The 23,548-nt window shown below is 38.5% G+C and overlaps 1 protein-coding gene across 1 annotated transcript in view; it reads left to right on the top strand.

Annotated features, from left to right (window-relative positions):
* Nucleotides 1–367: 367 nt before the first annotated feature.
* The window catches only part of UBXN8 (UBX domain protein 8), a 35,652-nt gene continuing 12,471 nt past the window's right edge, over nt 368–23,548 (top strand). The window contains 3 exon segments of the mRNA XM_006903624.1: nt 368–452; nt 16,626–16,748; nt 20,282–20,383. Of these exon segments, the coding sequence (XP_006903686.1) occupies nt 368–452; nt 16,626–16,748; nt 20,282–20,383 (310 nt within the window).

Below are 23,548 nucleotides of genomic sequence, written 5' to 3'. Positions count from 1 at the left end.
TCAGCGAAAGCACTTCACAGCTTTGGGTCCAAAGACCACAACCACCTCCTTCCTCACAACTTCATCTGTCTGTAAGATCCTTTCCAGTTCATTTCATTAGAGGGGTTCCCCACCCCCCACCCCAGCCTCAGCCGAATTCCACTTCCGAAGGGTGGGCCACCACTACTTCAGACCTTGAGGAGGGCCGCACATGATGCAAGAGGACCTCTAGTCTTCTGGTACGTTTTCAGATTGTAAATTGAAAAGCAGTTTATTTAGGCCCTCCGGCCCTGCCACCTCCCTCATCATCGCGCAGTAACCGCGCATCTCCACCTCCAGGAGCCGCTCGGAGGCGGGCTTTCCGCCCAGAAGCGGGACTCCCACAGAGATGGCTTCTCGTGGCGTCGTCATTTTTCTCCTCGCTGCTATTCCCATCTTGTGTTTAGAGCTCCGGCGTGGAATTCCACATCTAGGTAAGTGTTAACTTTCCCGTACCCCTAGATTACACCTTGTAATCTAACCACGTGAATAATGTAGAAGTAATGTCCACCTGGCCGACTTTCCTGGCCAGCCTACACTACAATTCCCAGACGGCACTGCGCACACTCGGTTTCCGGTTCCTGCCAGGAGGGGCGGGAACAGATTCCTGCTCTGTGCCGGCTTTGGGGCTTCATGAGGGCGATTGTTGTTGTTGTTTATGTGCCATCGAGTCGTTTGCGACTCATAGCGACCGTATGTACAACCGCCCTAAACCCTTCTCTATCCTGTGCCAATCTCACTGCCTCTGACACACCCATCCCAATTATCCCAGTCACTGAATCAATCCACCTCATAGAGGGTCTTCCCCTCCTGCGCTGTCCCTCTACTCTACCAAGCATGATGTCCCTCTCCAAAGACCTGTCTCTCTTTACAACATGTACAAAGTATGTTAGACGGAGCCTCAGAATCCTTGCCTCCAAGGAGTAGCCTGGCTTCACCCTCCCTAGGATGAATCTGTTTTCTTGGCAGTCCATAGTACATTCCATACTCTTCTCCAGCACCACAGCTCAAAGGCGTCAATTCGCCTTCTGTCCTCCCTAGTCATTGTACAGCTCTCTGATGCATAACAAGTGATTGCAAAGACCATGGCCTGTATCAGGCGCACCTTCGTCTCCAAAGAGACACCGTTGCTCTTGAGTACTTGAGAGGTCCCTAACAGCAGACTTTCCCATCGCAATACGTTTTTTGATTTCCTGGCTGCTGGTGCCAAGAGTGTTGACTGTGGAGCCGAGCAAACGGAAGCTGTGAACACTCTCAATCTCTTCGCCATCCATCCTGATGCTACCAACTGGTCCAGTGGTGAGAATCTTTGTCTTCTTGACATTGAGCCTCAGTCCATACTGAAGGCTGCAGTCCTTGACCCTCTGCAGTAAGTGCATGAGGTCCTCCTCAGTTTCAGTGAGCAGGGTTGTGTCATCTGCATAATGCAGATTGTTGATAGATCTTCCACCAATCCTAACACCACGCGTCTCCCCATAGAGCCCAGCCTCTCGGATAATCTGCTCTGAATACAGGTTGAAAAGGTATGGAGATCTGTATTTTCTATTTTTCTGCAAAAATACCCAGTCTAAGTTTGCAGTTCGTAGCCGCCCGAGACCATGTTCTAAGTTCTTGTGAAAGTCTGCGTTGAGGGGAGGTACAAAAGTATAAAACTCAGGTAAAAATGTACAGATATATTTTGGACATTAATTTGGCCTCCTGCTACTGGTGGTGCTGTGCATAGGGACTTACACCACTGACTAAATTGCAAGGAAAATTCACCAGTCAATCTGCAGGATAAAGATGAGCAGTCTCCTGCCAAGATTTATAGTTTCAGTGTGGAGAGATTGGAACTCTCATGCACTGCTGGTGGGAATGTAAAATGATACAACCAGGCTGGAAGGTAGTTTGGTGTTACCTCAAAAAGCTGAACATAGACTATATGACCGAGCTATCTAACTGCGAGGAATATACCCCAAAGAAATTACAACTGAGACTTGAACAAAATATGTATTACTGTATTACAGCAGTATTATTCCCTGTAGCAAGAAAACGGAAGCAGTTCACATGCCCATTAACAAGTGAATGAATTGAGAAATTGTGGCACATTCCAGTGGAATACTATGTAGGACTAAGGAACTAGTTTGTAAAATTTTATATAACATGGGAGAGGCTAGACAGCATGAGCATGATGCTGAGTGAATTCTAAGAGTCTGAGTGTCTCATAAAGACAAATACTGTGTAAGACCACTATTGTAAAAATAGAAAGAAAACTAGTAAGATGTGTGTAAATGTCCAAGGCAGAAAAAGGGGAAGGAAAGAAATAACTAGTATAGCAGTGGTTATCAGGCAGATGGGGGTGAAGGAGTAGGAAGGATTCAGTAGGGATTCTAAAAGACATAATAATAGACACAGAACCTTAATTATATAAAATTCAATATATGTGAATGATTGCATGAAACACATTGTAAACTAACTGTATGCAAACTAATAAAAAAGTGAAAAGAAAATTTACAGTCTCAAAAACAAGCTCATTTCTTCAACAAGATGGAAAAGGCAATCTCCAGTTTCATTTGGAATGGAAAGAGGCCCCGAATAAACAAAGCACTCCTTAAAAAGGAGAAACAAGGTGGGAGGCATCTCACTCCCTGATTTCAAATCCTACTATATTGCTATGGTGATCAAGACAGTGTGGTATGGTACAATGAGAGACACACAGATCAATGAAATAGAATTGAGAATCCCGAAATCAGCCCATCTACCTATGGTCAACTGATTTTTGACAAGGGGATGAAATCAGTTAAGTGGGAAAATGACAGCCTTTTTAACAAATGGTCTTGGCAAAATTGGAAAACCACCTGCAGAAAACTCAAATAAGACCCACACCTCACACCACCATACACAAAAACCAACTCAAAGTAGATCGAAGACCTTGGACTAAAACCAAACTTCATTTGAGAAAAGCTTAGAAGAACCCTAGAAGTATTAATCCACAACATGAACAGGCTTCCAAGCATCCTGAAAAACCTACAACTGAAGAGGATAAAATAGATGAATGGGACCTTCTAAGAATCAAATCCCTATGCACATCCAAAACTCCAACAGAGTAAAAAGGGAAGCCACAGACTGGGAAAAAATACTTGGTTATGACATGTCTGATAGGTGATTTAAATCTAGAATTTATAGAATATTCAAGCACTACAGGATAAAGGTAAACAACCCAATTGAAAAATGGGCACAGGATATGAACAGATACTTCACCAAAGAAGACATTCAGGTAATGAACAAACACGGTGAAGAAATGTTCAAAATTCCTAGCTCTAAGAGAGATACAAATTGAAACAACTATGAGACAGCATCTTACTCATGTAAGAGTAGCAAAAATCAACAAAGCAGAAAACAACAAACGCTGGTGAGGCTGTAGAGGCTTATTCACTGTTGGTGGGAGTGTAAAATGGTACAACCACTATGGAAGACAGTATGATACTTTCTCAAAGAGTTGCAAATAGAAATACCATTTGACCCAGCAATTCCACTACTGGGAATTTACCCTAAAGAAACCATAACTGCCACCAAAGCAGATATATGCATACTCAAGTTTATTTCAGCTTTGTTCGCAATAGCAAAGAGTTGGAAACAACCCAAGTGCCCATCAACAAACGAATGGATAGAGAAGTTCTGGTATATTCACATAGTGGCATACTATGCTGCACTGAAAAACAGGGAACTCATGAAATATTAAACAAAATGGGTGACCCTGGAGGACATTATGATGAGTGAAATATCTCAGTCATAAAAGGACAAATACTGCATAGTGCCACTGTTATAAAATAGAACTGGCATCAGGGTTGGGGGAAAAGGGGATAAATAATGTACACTGCATTGAAATAGATGAGGGAGAGAACTGTTTAAAAGGAAAATAAGATTAGGTATTATTGGTACCTAAAAAAAAGTGAACTGGGGGAGCACTGGTGACCTAGTAGCAAGAAGCTGCACTGGAATCCCAGAGGTGAGCAGTTTGTATCCACCAGATGCTCTGCTGGAGGAGGGGCAATCTCCTTCTGTACCAGTCAGATCCCATTTGATGGTACACATGAAAAAAAAATTATTTTTTTAAAAAAGTGAATTGGAAAAAAAAAAGTGAACTGGGTGGGAGTGGAACAGGAAGGAAAATGCAACAATGAATGAATGGAAATCCAAGTTCTTTATATATTTACAATAAAACCTTGACGAGCTCTGGTGGCCTAGTGGCAAGAAGCTGTGCTGCAATCCCAGAGGTGCACAGTTCGAATCCACCAGCTGCTGTGCTGCAGAAGGAGGGGCAATCTCCTCCTGTACCTGTCAGATCAGACTTGACAGTACATACATTTAAAAAAAAAATCTCAATTAAAAAACCAAGCTCGTTATGAGTTGGGCTCCACTCTGTAGCAATGTCTTTGGTTTCATTTTTCAATTTATAATTTAAAAAACAAAACAAAATCAGGAGTTGACTTTAGTATGGCCATCAGAAAATCAATTAAGGGGTTAACCTTTTTGCTAAGATTTGATTGGCGATTGTTATTTTGTACCATTGAGTCAGAACTGATTCATAGCTAACTCTCCAAGTTTTTCAGAGGCAGTAAATTGCATGGGAGGAGGCTGCTCATTTTTCTCCTGTGAAGAAGCTGGTAGATTTAAACAGCTTACCTTTGCATTGAGAGCATAATTTTTTACCGCTAATCCACTAGAACTTTTAATTGGTTATTGTTATTGTTGTTGTTAATTGTTATTGAGTTGAGCACAACTCATAGCAATCCTATAAAGCAAAGGCCTGAAGCCTTTCTATAACTATTTTTTTTAGATTTTATTTTAATAATTTTAATGAACATTTACAGAGATTTTGGATTTCTGCTCATTCATTGTTGCACTTTTCTCCCTTCCCAGCCCTCACCCCCCTTCACTCCTCTCTTTGAAAAGTAAAAGAAAAATTCTTTCTTTGGTATACAATCCCCCTACATCCCTGCCACTGCCCCAAGTACACTCCACTATGCAACCTTTTACTATAACTATTGTTGTTTCTCCAAGTTCATAGAGTTTCCAGAGGCATGTTGTTTAGGAAGTGGACGCCACTCCTGCTTCCAAACATGTCTTAAACTGGGAGCTCCACCAAACACTTTTTACCATGGACAGCCATTATGGCATTTGACCCCTTGTTGGCACAAAGTTCAGCATCACAGCAAACACAGATTACTTCAGTACAGCAATTTGACAGAAGAGTGCTGTACAACTTAGAAGAATGTTCCTCCAAAATAACACTAGGCCCTTGGGCCCAATTGACTTTTAAATACAAGGGTCCTCCATATATTTGTTTTTTTATATATACATATAAATAAATAAACAAAAGGCTAAAAGCTTTTCTGTAACTATTGCCATTTCTCCAAATTCATAAGAGTTTCCAGAGGCATGTGGTTTAGAGAAGTGGATGCCACTCCTGCATCCAAACCTGAATCAATCTGGGAGCTCCACCACACACTGCCCATGATGAGTAGCCATTATGGTGTTTGACACACCTATAACATAGTTGTTCAGCACAGCAACTCCAGGTTACTTCGGTACAGCAAATAGATTACTGTTGTACCACTTGAAAGATGGCCATACCACATTTTTAAATTCAGAGACCCCTAGTCCATCTGGCAGGTCCAACCCGCTGATACCCAACTGTGGATGAAACTCAAGCTAAAAAAACCAACAACCCCCAAACCCACACCTCTCATCAATATGTGAGAAGCCATCGTGCAGTCTCTTGATTGGTGATAGGAGCATTAATTTTTAAAGCCAGGGAAGAATAGGCAATTTTGACATTTGATAGGGTCCCTTTGAGTTGCAATGAACTTGATGGCTGCATATTTTGGGCAAAAGAGTTGAAGTCTGGAGAGTAATTCAAGATTATATTAACTGATTATAAAAAGTAAGCAATCTGCAATAGTCAAACATGCAGTGGAGATGCATTAATAAATAATGGTAATTGGAAATTATTCTGAGAAGAATGGGAATTCCAGTATACTTAATCGTGCTAATGTGAACCTATACTTGGACCAGGAGGCAGTTGATGGCTTTGAGCTGTGGTGTCGGAGAATAGTATTGAATATACCATGGACTGCTAGGAGAACAAACAAGTTCATCCTAGAGAGGGTGAGACCAGGCTGTTCCTTGGAGGTAAGGATTCTGAAGCCCTATCTGGCATACTTTGGACATGTTGCAATGAGGAACCAGTCTTTGGAGAAGGGCATTATGCTTGGGAGGGGAGGAAGACCCTCTGTGAGATGGATTGATTAAGTGACTGGGGTAATTGTGGTAGTTGTGTTGGAGACAGTGAGGTTGGCACAAGATAGAGCAGGGTTTAGGGCTCTTATACATAGGGTCTCTATGAGTTGCAGACTTGACGACACATAACAACACCAACAACAATTGGAAAGCAAAAGTTGGAAATAAAAGTAATCAGAGATTAGAAAGTAGGATCTTGATGATAGAAACACGTCCTGGAGAAAGCGTATCAGAGATTTGTGCACCCAAAGACTTGTTCATTGCAAATACTGTTTTTTTTCCTAAGGAGGGGACGATGCCTATACATTTAGAGGCAAGAATGATGAAACTTGGGCTCACTTACTTTGAGAAGATTTTCAGGAGGAATCGGTCCTTGGATAGAGACATCATCCTGGGAAAGGTAGAAAATCTGTGAAAGAGGAAGATCTTCCATGTAATAGGATGACACAGTGACTACTACAGTGGGCTTAGCAGGACAGAGATTGTGAGGATGGTACAGGATAGGCTAAGGGTCAGATTTTCTATTCATAGAATCACAATGAGTCGTATTTGACTCAAAAGCCCCTAACAACAATAACAACAACAACAACAACAACAAAGTATATCTAGGCTTTGATGGGTGGAAATCACAGAAATCAAATCTGTTACAACGATGGAAAGAGATGATTGAGAAACAAAATTTTCATCACTTAGAGACAGTCTACCTAATACTGGATGATTGAAGGAAATGCTGACTTATAACTGCTCTGAGATAAAGTTTGCTGGATGATTAAAGAAACCAGAGGCTCCTTGCTTTTGTGCTGCTGAACTGAACCTGGACTTCAACTAATTGAGGAATTGTGCCTTCCTGTTAATCTGGCTTGAGAGGCTGTTCATTGTATGATATTCTTTGCCTCCCCTACTTTCTAACCTATTTCCCTAATAAAACCCACAACTATGAGTAAAGTCTGTGAATCAAGTTGCAATGAACATTGGACCCAATGATTGGTAGAGATAGGTGTAGGAGCATGGGAGGTGACATTTCTGATCATGTAGCTGTATGTTTAGTACTGTGGATATTATTGATGGGGAGAGTTCCCCTTTATGAAGCGGGTACAAGTCAGACTTGGCCACTCCGATTTTGCAGCTGCTTCTTTCACAGTATGATGAAGATTCAGTGGTACTGAAGAAAGAAGAAGTTCAAGCTACGGGTTGGGGAAAATAAAGAAATACTCCAGGAATTAGCAGTATTGATTGAAATGTTTCAACAAATGAATACAATGAGTTGTACAGAAGACAGTTCTATATAAAAGAACACATTGAAATTGTCAAGGATTTCATTTTAGTTAGATCTATGGTCAATACTCATTGTGATGTTAGCCTAAAGTAGGCTTATTTTGTAGCCCCTCTAGTCTCCAGCTACTGTAACTGAAGAAATATGGTTTTTAAAATCATCAACAGCAGTGGGACTAGGATAAGAGAGTGTTTCCCACACTGAGTATCAAGACTTGAGGGAGACTAGGGCAAGACCCAATTGAGAGTGAGACCCTGGTGGTGAAACCCTGGTGATAATAGTAGAGAGACTATGGTATTGCTGTGGAGAAACTGTGGTAAGGTGTAAGCAGAGGAGCTGTGAGATAAAGTCTGTGGACTTAAAGGTTTCTTCTATTCTTGCTGAATGAAGGAGAAGTTGACTATAACTCCTCAGAGGCAAAACATTACTGAATGATTAGGATTTGACTGCTGAACTAAAACTGGATCCTGGATTAATTGAGGAACTGTGCCTTGGGACTGCTGGACTAAAATATGGATTTTCATTGGGAGATATTCTTTGCCTCCCTCACTCTCAAACTTATTTCCCTAATAAATCCCATTCTCAGTACCACACTGTGAGTAAAGTCTCTGAGTCAACAGTGAATAAATGAATCTTTTACCACTGGGGTGGCTCTAGAGGCACCATGGGGGCTGGGCTATGGGCTCTTTATCTGCTTTCTTCTCTGGGGCAGTGAGGGGCTGTGCTATTCTCACTCTCTCTGGCTCTTTCAGAGAGACACTCACATCTCTGTGCCACCATGTCCCATTTTCTGCTCTCTAAACACAATGGAAACAGAAGTCAAGAAATAAACAACATATTGCTGCCAAGAACATCTTTAAAGTGCTGAAGAGCAAAGATGTCATTTAAAGAGTTAAGTGCACCAGACCCAAGCCATGATATTTGCAGTTGTTTCATATGCATATCCAAGTTGGACAGTGAACAAGGAAAGACTGAAGAATAGTCAATGACTTTGAATTGTTTTTTGACAAAAAAATACTGAATGTACTGTGGACTGCCAAAAGAACAAATGAATCTGTCTGCCTTGCAAGAGGTGCAGCCAGAGTTCCTTATAGCAAGGATGGTTTGAGATTTTGTTTCACATGCTTTGCACATGCTATTAGTAGGAACAAATCCCTGGGAAGAACAATATATTAGATAAAATCCATAAAAAAAAAGTTTAATTGATTGGCACATTGATTACAACAAATGGGCTCAGGCACGGCAGAAATCGTGCACATGGTATGGGATGGAGCAGTATTTGGTTCTGTTGTACACAAGGCTACTATGAATTTGAAGTGAGTTTACAACTGGATGGCACTTAACAACAACATAGAGAGAGCTTAGTTGGCCATGTGGACAGAAAGTGATGCTACCAAGCCAAAGGAGGGTGATTTTAATCTGCAGCCCTCAGGCTTGGTTTTAATTGCTTTTGGTCAAACATTCTTCTATGTGGCATAGCACTGGTCTGTCCACTTGCTGTACAGAGGTAACTTGTGGTTGCTGGGATGCGGAACACCGTGACACTGATGTGTCAAATGTGATAATGGTTACCCATGGTGGACAGTGTTGGGTGGAACTTCCCAATTAAAACAAGCTTAAAAGCAGAAATGTCATCGACTTCTGAAACTTGCCTCCAAAAACTCTATGAACTTGGAGAAACAATGAAAGTTATACAAGTGTTTAAGTCTTTTGTTCATAGGGTTGCTGTGAGTCATCTACGATTTGGTAGCACTAAACAACAAGGGGTATATAATTCACAGTTCTTATTTGCAATTTATTATTTCATTTAATGGGATATCTGGTGACTCAGTGGTCAGGAGTTTTGTGGCCAGCCTAAAGTCACTTTGAATCTACCAGCTGTTCTGAGGAGGAAAGGTAGGCAGACTCCTCCTTTGCAGATTATTGCCTGTGAAGACCTGCTGGAGGGTCAGCTATCAATTGGTTCCAATAGTACATATCAACAATAACATTTTGTTTCATTTATACTGTAATAATTAAAGGTATGTGCTAGTATAACCCTCATTTTACAGTTAAGGGAACTGAGATATAAAGAAGTAAAATGACTCTTCTGAGGTTTTGCAAAAGTCACCCTGGATTCTGTATGGACAATACTTTGAAAGGATTTAATTGCGTTTTTTGTTTTCTTTTTAAATTTTTTTTTGAAAGGATTTAATTGTGAAAGTGGAGAAATAAATTGTTCTTCTAGAGTAGACACACTGTGAAGGTGACTTGGATAATAATCAACCAACCAACAGTTTACATCAAGTCAGTTTTGACTACAGTTATAGTAGGACTGTGATAACAGTTTTCAGTACTGATTTTTTACAAGTTTATGACCAGTATTTTCTTCTGATGTGCTTCTGGCTGGACTTAAATCTCTAGTCTTTCAGTTAATTAATATCCAGGGACAATAGGAAATGAACTGTGGACAGAACTGGAATATATTTAGGACACAGAATTAATAGGACTTGTTGATGGATTTATGGATGACTCCTACATGTGGGGCTGAATACTCATAAAGGGAAAACTAAGAATTGTGCTAGGGCAACAAAGACTGCAGATTCAAGCATTTTTTTAATTAAGACCTTTTTTTATTAAGCTTTAAATAGGACAAAGAACAAAGACATTCATTCTGGAATGAAGGAAATTGTCATCATGATGCAATGGATTTTGCAGAATAATGACTTTCATTTATACTACAGAGAACAAAGGAAATCAGCAAAGGATTATAATTGGTGTTGTAAAATCTATTACTGTCCCAGGTGTGACTATGAGTGGTTCAGGTATATATATGTAACTACAGCTTTAAAAAAAAACAAACCCAGGTTTGTTCTGGAGTTTTTATCATAGTAACTAGGATCCCAGTTTTTAAAGTTGTTAACATGTGGTTATTTTCTGTAAATCATTAAGGACATACCCAGGCTGATTTCCCCAGCTTTCTGTATAAGCTTGAGAGCAAACTGGTCTTGGGCTGGCCAGAAATTATAATCTACTTTCAGTAATACTCTTCCTGAGAGAAATTTTCCATTCCCGAGTTTGCCAGATTCATCTAAGTGTTGTTATTGTGTGTCTTCAAGTCAAAACTGATTGATAATTGACCCTCCAGTGGTTTTTCAGAGGCACAGCAGGAAGTTTCCTATCCTTCTCCCAGGGAGTAACTGGTAGATTTGAACTACATGCCTTTGGAATTGCAGTGACATTCTTCAACACTAGGCCACTAATGTTCCCTTCATCTAAGAGTAAAACAAAAAGCCCAGGTGACCCAGTAGTTAGTAAGCTGCGCTGCTAATGCAAAGGTGATTTCCTCTCTGACAATTCCCATTCACCAACTGCTAAGAGTAGCCAGTTCCAACTCACAGTAACTGAAAAAGGAACAAACACATCATGGAAATGACTAAGTTTGACCTCTTTTAACTCCACGAAGGGGAACTGTCTCCATCAGCAACATCCACAGTAAAAAACTGATCCCTATATGTTAAGACATGACCCCCCACTCTACTACACCTCTTTCTACTAATCACTGGGTCTAATATTAATTGCAAATGACCACACAGAATTTATAAACCTCTTTTTACTCACAGTTGTGGGGTTTATTGGGGAAACAGGTTGGGGGAGGGTTGGAATGTGAAGGATATCACACAGTGTAAGTCCAGGTTCAGTCTAGCAATACATGCAAGAAACCTTTGATTTCCTCAATTATCTGGCAAGTTTTGTCTCATAACAGTCAGAAACCGGTTCTTTCTTCAGTCATCTAGCAAGGAAAACCTTTAACTATGGCCCTGTCTCCAGGGCTCTGTCATGCTATATTTTGCCCCAGTCTCTGTATAGTCTGGTAAGCTCGTGCGTTTGCTCTCACGCTCGCTCTCGGTCTCTCCCTCTGTGTCTCTCTGTCTCTCTTTCTCTCTCTCTCTCTCTTATGTTGGCTTTGTAGCTGTTGATGTTGAAGACACTAATCAACCATGTGTCTCCAGTTGAGGCAGCAGGAAACCACTCCCCTGAGCGGTGGGAGTAAGACAGTGGATGGAAAAGCCATTCTCTAACATGACCAACAGCCCTTCATTGAGTTTCTGAGATGGTAAATCTTTATGAAAGGAGACTACTTATGTCTCTTCCAAGGAGTATCAGGTGGATTGGCAGAGTTGATCTTCCAGTTAGCAGCTTCATACATTACAGACTATGCTTTGTTGGTTTAATGGCCAAAAACCTCAAATAACTTTTCATGTCAAGACTGAAAATAGAGTTATGACTCCTGCTTAGATTTTAGCCGTCCATAAACTAAGTGCTTTAGAACTTAAACTGTAATACTGATACTACTTTGGCAGTATTACTTTGGGCATTTAGTGATTAGTTTGTCTGTCTTCTCTTATTTAACTAAGTTCTAAAGTTGGAGACAGTGATGAAACTTGTTTGTTGTTGATCTGACTCATCGCAATCAAACCCTGTAGTGCGTAAGCCCATTTTTGAAGTCATTGTGTCAGTTCATCTTATTGAGAGGTTATCAGTCTTTTGCTGACCCTCTTGTTTTCCCCAGCATGATGTCCTGCTAAGGGACTGGCCCCTCCTGTTAATAGATGCAAAATATGTGAGACAAAGTTTCACCATCCGTGCCTCTAAGGAGCACTCTGAACACACTTCCTCCAGGACAGATTTGTTTGTTGTTTTCACAGTCCATGGAATAGTCAGTATTCTTCACCAATACTGTAATTCAGAGATATCAGTTCTTCCATATTCACAATCCAACTTCAATGAATACAGTGCACTTTACTGTTTGAAGTGACATCTTTGCTTTTTAAAGAGATTTTTGGCAGCGAATTTGCTTAATGCAATATTATTGAAAACCCATCATGAAATTTTTATATATTTTCTTTACTTTTTCACCTTTCCACTTCATCTTAGAGAAGTCAGAAGCTCAAAAATGTTACTTCAAAATGCTTTTGAAAAAAATCTATTAAAGACTCTCCAGAAACCTACATATTAAAAATTATTAGAAGGTAATAAGATCCTTATTAAAATGAGGTAAGGAAATCGTAAGGTCATATTCACCTATTCCAAAAGTTACCTGATTCCTTACCTTTACAGCACTTCCCCCACCTCTGCTTATCTAGACTGTCTTACTTTACACTATTCCAGGAGAAAGTAAAAAGACACCTAGATATAAATATTCATTGTCATTGTTGTTAGGCACTGTTGTGTCCAACTCATACCAAGCCTATGAACAACAGATCTGAACCCTGTCTTATCCTGTGTCTTCCTTATCATCTCTGACATACAGTCCATTGCTACAGTCATTGTGTCAGTTCATCTCATTGAGCGTTTCTTCTCCTTTGCCGATCTGCCCTCTACCTTTCCTAACCTAATATCCCTTTCTAGGAAATGGTGCCTGCTGACAGCATGCCCAAAGTATGTGAGATGAAGCTTTTGTTATCCTTGCCTCTAAGGATAGCACTTTCCCCAAGACATTTGTTTGTTCTTTTGGCAGTCCATGGGATAATCAGCACTCTTCTTCAACACCATAGCTCAAAGGCATCAGTTCTTCTGTCATCCTTATTGTTGGATGCATGTAAGATGATTGTTGACAATTTCAGTCTTTTCTCTAACTCATAATATTGCCTACAAGCCTTGTGATGAGGATTTTTATTTTCTTCATGTTGAGATGCAAACAGATGTTTCGAGTTCTCCTCACTTAAACAAGCAAGGTTGTGTCGTTTGTACAATGCAGGTTGTTGATGAGTCCTTCCTCTGATCCTCATACCACATTCTTCTTCATAAAATCCAGCTTCTTTAATGATTTTCTCAGCATACAGATTAAAACAGAAAAAAAGATGGGGGGGAATACACAAAGTTACTGCACCCCAAAAAACTGGTAGAGATTGAAATATTTCAGGAAGTAGTATATGATAAAGAACACTGAGGATGAAGAAAGATGTTCTAGCTGCATTAAAGGCATTGGTAAAGAGTCTGTGGGACACTGAGTATGCTTTTCCAACAATACAACTCAAAAATATCAGTCCTTCTTCTCTCATCCTTATTCACTGTCCAGCTGTCAGAAGTATAGCAAGTGGTTTTAAAGACCATGGCCTGACTCACATGCACCTTAATCTTCAAACTGATATTATAATTCTTCAATAACTTTTAGAGGTTCCTGACTGCAGTCTTTCCCAGGGCAATATGTTCTGATTTCCTGACTGCTGGTACTAAGGGTATTGTGGATGCAAGTAAAATTAAATTGTTGACAATTTACATTTTTCTCTAATAACAGTATTTAAGCCACTTTTACAAATCATACATCCCAATTCATTGATAAGACTTGTAATTCCAGAACATTTAATTATGCTCTATATGAAATCTATCTGTACTCAGAAGCTGTTGTCTGAACAGAGCAAAGGAACACCCATGATTTAAAATAGGAATGGTGTGTGTCAGGACTATATCCTTTTATCATACATATTCAATTTTTATGCTGAGCATATCATTAGAGAAGCTGCAATTTATGAAGAAGAGTGTGATATCAGAATTGGAGGAAGACTCATCAACAACCTGCATTATGCAGATGATACAACCTTGCTTGCTGAAACAAAGGAGGAGCAGAGGTATTTGCTACAGAAAATCAAAAGCTGCAGCCTTCAATGTGGATTACATCTCAACATCAAGAAAACACAAACTCTAACCACTGGTCTGATAGATTGATGGAGAAAAGATTGAAATTACCAACAATTTCCTTTTACCTGGATTCACAATCAGCACTGTTGGTACCAGCAATCAGGAGATCAGATGAATAGCATTAGGTAAATCTGCTAAGAGGTATGCCAGTTTAAAGACTAAGGTACACCTGATTCAAACCATACTCAGTCCAGTCACTTGCTATGTATGTGAGTGCTGGATAATGAATAAGGATGATAGGAGAAGAATCAATGCATTCAAGTTGTGGTGTTGGAGAAGAGTACTGAATATCTAATGGACTGCTAAAAGAACAAACAGATATGTCTTGGAGAAAGTGCAAACAGAGTGCACCTTGGGGGCAATGGTGAAGCTTTGTCTCACATACTTTGGACATATTATTAGGAGATTATGTTCCTTACAAAGGGATACCATGTTGGATAAGGTGGAGAGTTAGTGACTTAAGGAAATTCCATCTTCCTCACTAAGGTGGATTGATACAGAGTCTGCAGCTAATGGGCTCAAATGTATTGGAGATAAGGATGGCCCATGATAGGATAGGAGGGTTCAGATCTGTTGTTCATAGTGTCACTATGAGGCCTGCTCAGCTTGACTCCATGACACCTAGCAACAAACAACAGCAACAAGTGACTTGCACCAGATGGTTTGCTTAGTAGAACAGAAAGCAGCTCTGTTCTGACAACTTTATTGTAAGTTAGTTCCATCTCTTGTGAGATGGTTCCGAGGTAAGTTGAATGTTTTTTTTTCCTCTACCAGTTTTCCATATTATTGCCTTTTATTATCAATATTGTTAGAAATCTGATCTTTGAACATCTGTAAGTGAACATCAGAGAGTGATAATGCCAGCAGATTTCATATTTCAACATTTTATGCAGTCCATATAAACTATTTCTTTTAAAAAAAAACACACCTGACTTCATGAGTTTATCTTAGTGATTTAGTGTATTAACTCTTGTTGTTGTTCTTAGGTAAGTATGACTCATAGTAACCATATGAATAACAGATCTGAACCCTATCCTGTATTGTGCTATCCTTACTTCCTGACACATTGTAGCCCACGGTAGCAATCACCATGTCAGTTCACCTGGTCAAGGGTCTTCCTCTCCTTCACTAACCTCCTTTTCTGAATATCATGTCTCTCTCCAAGGAATAGTTCCTCCTAGCAACCGCCTTAGGTATGTGAGGTGAAGCCTCATCATGTTTGCGTCTAAAAGAGCATTCTGGCTGCACTCTCTCCAATACATATTTGTTCTTTTGACCACCCATGGGATGTTCAGGGATGTCTTAACTCTAATAAGTTATAAATTGGGAGCTACCTTGTTGAACTTAAATCCTACAACTCATTGTCTTCTCTAATTCTCAGTATTCTAGGTATAAAATTACTTGTGTAAAATGCCAGAGATGCCCTAGCTTTATAATTTTTTTTTTTGTTGTGTTGGACAATACCTGAAACAAATGTTTTTACTTCTTATAGACATACATGCAAATAGTAATTCGATTTACAAGTGGCTAAATAAATTTTAAAAAATAGAGGACTGAGTTGAACAGTTTGTGAGAAACAAGAATTTGGTGTTTCAATGGACATTACTAGATTGATTTATTCATTCATTTTCATGATATATTCCAAGGTGTCCCTTGGGAAAATTATGAGAATTTTTTTCCTTCTGTTTATTTCACTGAATGTTTTTAAATCATGATTTTTCATTCAAATACATTTTGTTTTACAGCATTGTAGTTACAGTGTCACTGGATGACAAAATGACCCTTTTTAAATAAAAACAGAATTTAAAAAGATAATACTGTCAAGTTCAATATGTGAGTAATTTTATCCACTTTTCTAGGTTGAAGGAAACCAACATTTTCTCATTAATGATCATACTATTTATAATACAGTCAATTACTTTAATTCTACCTTATTTCTGACATGGAAGATGTTTGTGTTTAGCGGAAATTTTCTTTTCTGAAACCTTGTTTTAGTAATGCCAACTGTAATGAACTTTGTCACATAAAGAATATTATATGAAAAAAATCATTAGGCAGTTGTGCAACATAACTTTTAGTGTACCTCTTCAATTATCTATCATTTATTTTATGGTACCTTAGTAACTCAGTGGGTTAAACATTGTTGCTTGCTAGTTTGGTTTATTATTTTCAAGCCATCAGCTCCCATACAAGAACAAATGTGGTCATCTGCTGCTTCAAGATTTACAGCCTTGGAAACCCACGGGGCCAGTTCATTCTGTTGTCTAAGGTGCTGTGTGCTGGAATGGTCTTAGGAGCATTTAGTATTCATATCATGAAAAGTATTTTGCATATTAGCTGTTTAATTGTTTTTTTTCTCCCTCTTTATTAGGAATTAGAGATCTCATATTGCTTTGTGGCCAAATTTTCTTACTACTTGCTGTTCTTACTTTAATAATTTCTGTGACTACCTCATGGCTTAAATCATTTAAACGTTCCCAAGTCTGTCTGAAAGGTAAGTATTCTCCATGCTTCCCTTTTATACTTAAATGTCTGTATTTATAAATTAATTTATTGGTTTTTTATATTCTAGAGCTTTACACAGTAATAACCATCTTACATTCATTTGTAATGTATAATTTCAAGGTAGAAAAATAATTACTATTTTGGTTATAATTTTTATAATGGGTTATAAATCCCAACATTTTCATGAGAAACTATACATTTTCCTTATATGTAGTTTACTAAGTTGGTACATTTTCTATAAACTCATTAATTTTGAGTTGTCTTTGTGCTTTTTAACTGCTGTTACAGCCTAGTCTATGAAAATGATCTCATTGATCCTTGCAGGTTATTACCCTGCTTATTTTTCTTTCCATTTATAAGTCTTACTGAGGCACCTCTTTTGTATAGTTAATGCTCTTAATTTTAGAAAATCAGGCTTGTTCTTATTTTTATGTTTCTTGGTTTTTATTTAAATATTCCTTCAGTCTTTTTCATTTTACAAGTTTGAGATTATTTTAGAACCAGATTTTTTCCTATTTTCAATTTTCTAAATTACTTTTTCTGTATTTTATAATTTTCTAAGAGATGCTTCTTAATGGCTATAGATTATTATATTTCATTTAACCATTTCTCATACTCTTGATGACTGTTTACATTGAGCCTAACTGTAATACACTTTAAGAACACTTCTTAGATGACTGGAAACCCTAAGTCTCTGTAAACCTTCATTAAAATTAATAAAAAAAAAAGAGAACACTTCTTAGATGTAAAATTACTGACTCAAAGAGTAGGAATATTTCTTTAGGCAAACTGATTCGTACTTGTATTCATCAATTCATTAGAACTTCATAATTGTGATTTGTGTGTATGTGCTCGTGAGGGTTGTAAGAATATACATACATATATATGTATTTGCCATTTCAACATTTTTTACATGGACAGTTGACTGACATAGCTCTGTTTATGATAATCATGCTATGCGATTTGCACCAATATCTCCTTCTGAATATTTTCCATCACTTTTAACAGAAACTGAGACATTTTTCATTTGGATAATTTTTTTTTAAGTTCTAGAAGCCTTTTAAAATTATGTTGTAGTTAGTTCCAGAAAAGATGAATCCTAATAGTAAATTCTCTGGTTTTTTATATTATTATTAAGAAACTTGCAGTAGTATACTTGGTTGTCTGTTTTACTATTTATTTATATAAATAATTTAAAAGGAAATGTACTGTTTAATTTATAGCCATTTCTGACTAACCTTAAAGAAAATCATAAGCCTAAAAAATAATGTCATTTGACTAGGCCATGAAGACATTGGGTACAAAGTCTTTCATTCTGAAATTTTTAAGCTTTTTAATTTTTTCGTTAGCAGATCTTATGTTTGAAATTACTCATGGAAAACAATGTGAACACTAATTTATTCTTAGAAAGTTTATATTAAATATCTTTTTATATAAGAAGGGTATCTGCTGTATACATAAAACTATTAGGTAAGGAATTCTATTTGGTATTTTATATAAGGGAAACATACACTTGTCACAGTTCTACTCTAAAATGTACATTATTTTATTGGAAGCCATTTTGTTGCATTTCTTTGATTGATAATTGTGAGATATAATCAACACTAATGTGAGTACCTAGTCATAGGCCATAGGGGTTTGGTGTAGTCCAGAGGGGGTTGGCATAGTCCACAGGAGGTTGGCATGGTCCATAGGGGGTTGGCGTGGTCCCTAGGGGGTTGGCATGGTCCATAGGAGGTTGGCGTGGTCCATAGGAGGTTGGCGTGTTCCATAGGGGGTTGGCGTGGTCCATAGGGGGTTGGCGTGGTCCATAGGGGGTTGGCATAGTCTACAGGGAGTTAATGTAGTCCATAGAGGGCTAGTGTAGTCCACTGGGGGTTGGCGTAGTCCATAGGGGATTGGTGTAGTCCATAAGAATTTGGTGTAGCCCGTAGAGACTTGTGCCTCTAAAACAAAGGTGGTGCCTCTCTGGCATTTTGATTCCACCAGCAGCTTCTCAGGAGAAAGATGGACAGTCTCCTTTCGTGTGGTTTACAGCCTCCAAAAACTGCTAAGAGTGTCAGCTAAATGTCCATTCTGACTTGACAGCAATGAGTTTGAGAATGTATAATCATGATTAATATTGTGGATAGAGCCTATTATTGGGAACTTTTCCTTAAATCCCTCAAAACCCAACTTATTAGGCAGCTCTGGTGGCCTAGTGGCAAGAAGCTGCACTGCAATCCCAGAGGTACAGGGTTCAAATCCACCAGATGCAGGGGAGCTCTGGTGGCCTCGTGGCAAAGAGCAGCAACTACAATCCCAGAGGTGCACGGTTCGAATCCATCAGATGCTCTGCCGGGGAAGGAGGGACAATCTCCTCCTGTACCAGTCAGATTCGATTTGACGGTACACACACACACACACACACAAATAATTAAAAAAAAAAAAAAGAATGCTCATAGACTTCCTGTTGTTCCTGCTATTATATCAGATATCAAAATACAAGTATTTTGATTAATCCAAAACTTTACTCTTCCTTATTTTTAACACTCTCATTCTCAAAATCAAAACCCACTCTTTGGAGTTGATTTTGACAAAAATCAACATTTTTTTTAAAATTTTTTCATTCATTCATTTATTCATTCACTCATGTATGTATGTATGTATTTATTTATTTTACAAGCCCTTTCATTGAGTTTCTAAGACTGTAAACCTTTGTACAAGACTACCCATCTTCCTGTGGATCACCTACTGGTTTGAACTACTGACCTTTAGGCCTTTTGCTTAGCAGCCCAGCAGATACAATATTAAGCCACCAGCGCTCCTTTGTTTTGTAAAAAGGTTTTGCAAGATTAGAGTCATCAAAAAGTTCAGAAGTCATTGCTTAGTAGTTGTAAGGATTGTATCTGAGTACTGATTTATTTGAAAAATTATATTCTTTGACTTACATGGAATGCTGGTTGTGTAGTGTGTAAGTATTGGGCTCCTGGAGCATATTGGGGGGGGAGTGTCACTGTGAGTCAGAATCAACTAGCAGCTATAGAAAACACCCCTAATACTGATTCAGTCTTTAGAGTAGTTGCCAAGCACAGCCCACTTTTGGGGAATACATGTTGTTTCTACTGCCACATCCAACAGCGAGTCTTGATTCTTTGTAGTGCAGTGCTACAAGTTTTATATGTAGTCATGGGCGTCCTTGCTGTGCCTGGAGCAACTGATGCCCTATCCGGTCTGTGGAAGAAAATCCAATGGAAAATCCAATCTTAAGGCCTCTCTACAAAAACTTTAAGACTCACTTTTAATACACGTTAGAGAATATGTGTTTCAGAATCAAGTTTTTGTTGTAGATTTTACTTTTTGATTTGTTTTACCTTCTTGCATGTATTGCATGTTTTATTATTTGAAGAATAGAACCTGTTATAATAAGGCCTCTTTTATTGTTCAAAATGTAAAAATCTACAGGCTGTTTTTCAGAGAAAATACCAATCAATTTATTGATACTTGGACATTCAAAAGAACTTTTATGTGTTGATTTCTTAGGTGAAGAAGAGGAGGAGAATGAGAAAAGGCGAAAACTTGTGAGAAAACAACAACAAGAGATACAGAGTGAAAAGGTAACACATACTTTCTAGAGCTTGTTTACAGAGAAAACACATATGTATCTGTGACACTAAAATCGCAGGACTGTTTACTTTCTATATATGTCAGGATATCTATCTATAATGAATATATTATGGATTGCTAAAAGAGCAGACCAGCCTGTCTTGGGGAAAGTGCAACAGGGGTGCTCCTTAGAGGCAAGGATGAAAAAACGTGGTTCCCATACTTTGGACATGTTGTCAGGAAATGCCAGCTCTTGGAATAAGATCACATGCTGGGAAACGTAGAGGGTCAGAGAAAGAGAAAGAGGGTCCGAGGAAGACCTTCAAGGAGGTGGATTGACACAGTGACTAACAGTGGGCTTGAGCTTGGCAGAGGTCATAATGATGGGGCAGGCTAGAGCAAGGTCCAGGTCTGTTGTTCATAGTCATAGTCGACCTGAAAGCACTTAATAACACCAGACATGTTTTAACATAAAATTAACATTTTAACAAGGGAAAAAAATATCCAAAAAGAATTAACCATTTTGAAGTATATAAATGAGTGATGTTTAAAATGACAGCCATCTCAATCTAATCCCAAAATATTGAATCACTCTCAAAATTTTGTACCCATTGTGCATTTGTTCCCCATTCCTACCCCACTCCCCACCCCAGTCTTTCTCTGTGTCTCTGGATTTACCTAACTTGGTTATTTTATATGTATTAAATCATACAGCTTGTGACCTTTTGTATTTGGCTTTTTGCTTAATGTTTATTCATGTTATAGCCTGTCTTAGGGAGCTCTGGTGGGGAGTTGTGCTGCTAACCTGAAGGTCATGCCACTCTGACAGTTCAGATCTGCTAGTGGTTCCTCAGGAGAGAGATAGACGATCTCCCACGTGATTTACAACCTGACAGCAGCGAGTGAGTGAGTGTGTTAGTGCTTTATTACTTTTTTATGACTGAGTAAAGTGTGTAGGTATACCTAAAAGTAAATAAGTGTAGTTATAATAAAAAGTATAGGAAGACCCTGGATGAGACGGATTGATTCAGTGGCTGAGGTAGTGAGAGTAGGTGTGTCAGAGACAATAAGATTGGCACAGGGTAGAGTAGGGTTTATGGCTGTTGTACATAGGGTCGCTATGAGTCACAGGCAACTCGACAGCACATAACAACAACAACATAGGTATTCCATTGTCTAGATAGACCTCAATTGCTTATCTTTTCATCTGTTGCTGGACACTTGGGCTATTTTGTTATTCTGAATAGTGTTGCTATTATGAACATTCCTGTCCAAGTATTTGTTTGAGTCCCTGTTTTCAGTTCTTTTGGAAATTTACCAAAGTGTAGAATTGCTGTGCTAGATTGTGATTTGGTGTTTAACTTTTTTGAGGACTTGTCAGACTTTTCCACTTTTCCTTTCCTTCTGGCAATAGATGAAGATTCCAGTTTTGCTTTATCCTTTCTCAACTCTTGTTTCTGGTTTGTTTGGTTTTTCCTCTTAAGATATAGCCATCCTAAAAGGCTGTGAAGTGGTATCTCATAATGATTTTGATATGTATTTCCCGAATGACCAGTAATGTTGAGCATCTTTTCATGTGCTTATTTATTGGCTATTTGTTTATCTTCTATGTAGAGATGTTGTTGGAGTTGTAGGAGATCTTGAAATATTCTGGATATTAGGCCTGTATCAGATATATATCACTTGCAAATATTTCTCCCATTCTAGGTGTTGTCTTTCACTTGCTTGATAATACTATTGGTTGTATTAAAGTGTTTAATTTTGAGGAAGTCCTTTTTATCAGAGGGGATTTTTTTCCTTTTTGGTTCTGAAAATCTGTTGCTACATTCAAAGACATGAAGATTGATCCTTATGTTTTCTTCTAAGAGATTTTTTTGTATTAGTACTTGTTTTTAGGTTATCAATCCAATTGTGGTGTGAGGTATAGGCATTCATCTTCACTCTTTTGTATGTAGACATCTGCTTCCCCCAGTACCATTTGGAATATGGAGTGGAACTTAAAGGCCAGTTACTAGCATTCTTAATCAAATAGGAGAAAGAGCCTGACAGATCTTACCTTTCAGTATGGACATTTTCACCTACTTTCTTCTTTGTTCTCTTCTCTCCACTAAGCCTAGCCTCTTTTGAGCCTGAACCTGGAACCTCTCTGATTCTTTTTCCCAGAGAATAAACTTGTCATACGTGGCATACAGTGAGATAGTGACTCTAGAAATCTAATTCTTTCATTCTTTTTTTGTTGTTATTTTTCCTAAGTACTTTCAAGTGTAAACGATTATAGATTTAAATAAAACTGATTGTCATCAAGTCATAAGCTGACCTTCCAGTAGGGTTTTCATGATCTTATTTTTTTGTTTTTATTTTCATTCACTCATTCATGTACATTTTGTTTTTTTTAAATTTCTTATGCAAATTTCACCCCACATTTTACTTCATTGACATTATGTTTCATACAGTCATTCCCATACATAGTACTTTATAAAATTAATCACCACTGGACTATGCCCACCATTATCCTGACTTCTCAGGTTTCTGCTGCATCTTTCCCACTTCCTCTACCTGCTGTCTCCACTCACCAAATTTTGTGACCTTGTGATTCCCCCCCAGCCCTTCCTCTTCCCTCTATTTCCAAGCATGATGGCCCTCTTTTGTTCTTTTCACAGCCCTCAGAATATTCAGTACTCTTCTCTAACATCACAGTTCAAAAGCATCAATTCTGTCATCTTTATTCACTGTCCAACTGTCAGATGCATAGCTGTAATTAAAAAGATCATGGCTTGCTTCAGACACACCTTAATCTTTAAATGGACATCCTTGCTCTTCACCACTTTGGAGAGGTCCTTGACTAAACTATCCCTGTACAACAAAATTCTTGATTTCCTGAGTGCTGGTACAAAACACTGAGCCCTGTTCAGCACCAGAAGTGTTGATGATCACATACACAGACAAACTTGACTTGATACAAATGCATTTATATATAAAGTTCCTATTGAAAAGTTCATAAACAGTGTATACATGTTGGGGAGCATTATCCAAAAATGTTTGGAACAGTATGCCAACAGAGCACTGCCAGATGTGCTGGCTTGATTTAGAAGAGGTCACGCACGGTACTAGGCATATTATAGCTAATGTTAGATGGATCTTGGCAGAAAGCAGAGAATACCAGAAGAATGTCTATCTGTGCTTCACTGACTATGCAAAGGCTTT

Source organism: Elephantulus edwardii, unplaced genomic scaffold, assembly GCF_000299155.1.
Source record: "Elephantulus edwardii isolate Elephantulus edwardi_28Jun2011 unplaced genomic scaffold, EleEdw1.0 scaffold00031, whole genome shotgun sequence".
Taxonomy (NCBI): Eukaryota; Metazoa; Chordata; class Mammalia; order Macroscelidea; family Macroscelididae; genus Elephantulus; species Elephantulus edwardii.
Note: the sequence above shows the minus strand (reverse complement) of the source record. Positions and strands in the feature narration are given on the sequence as shown.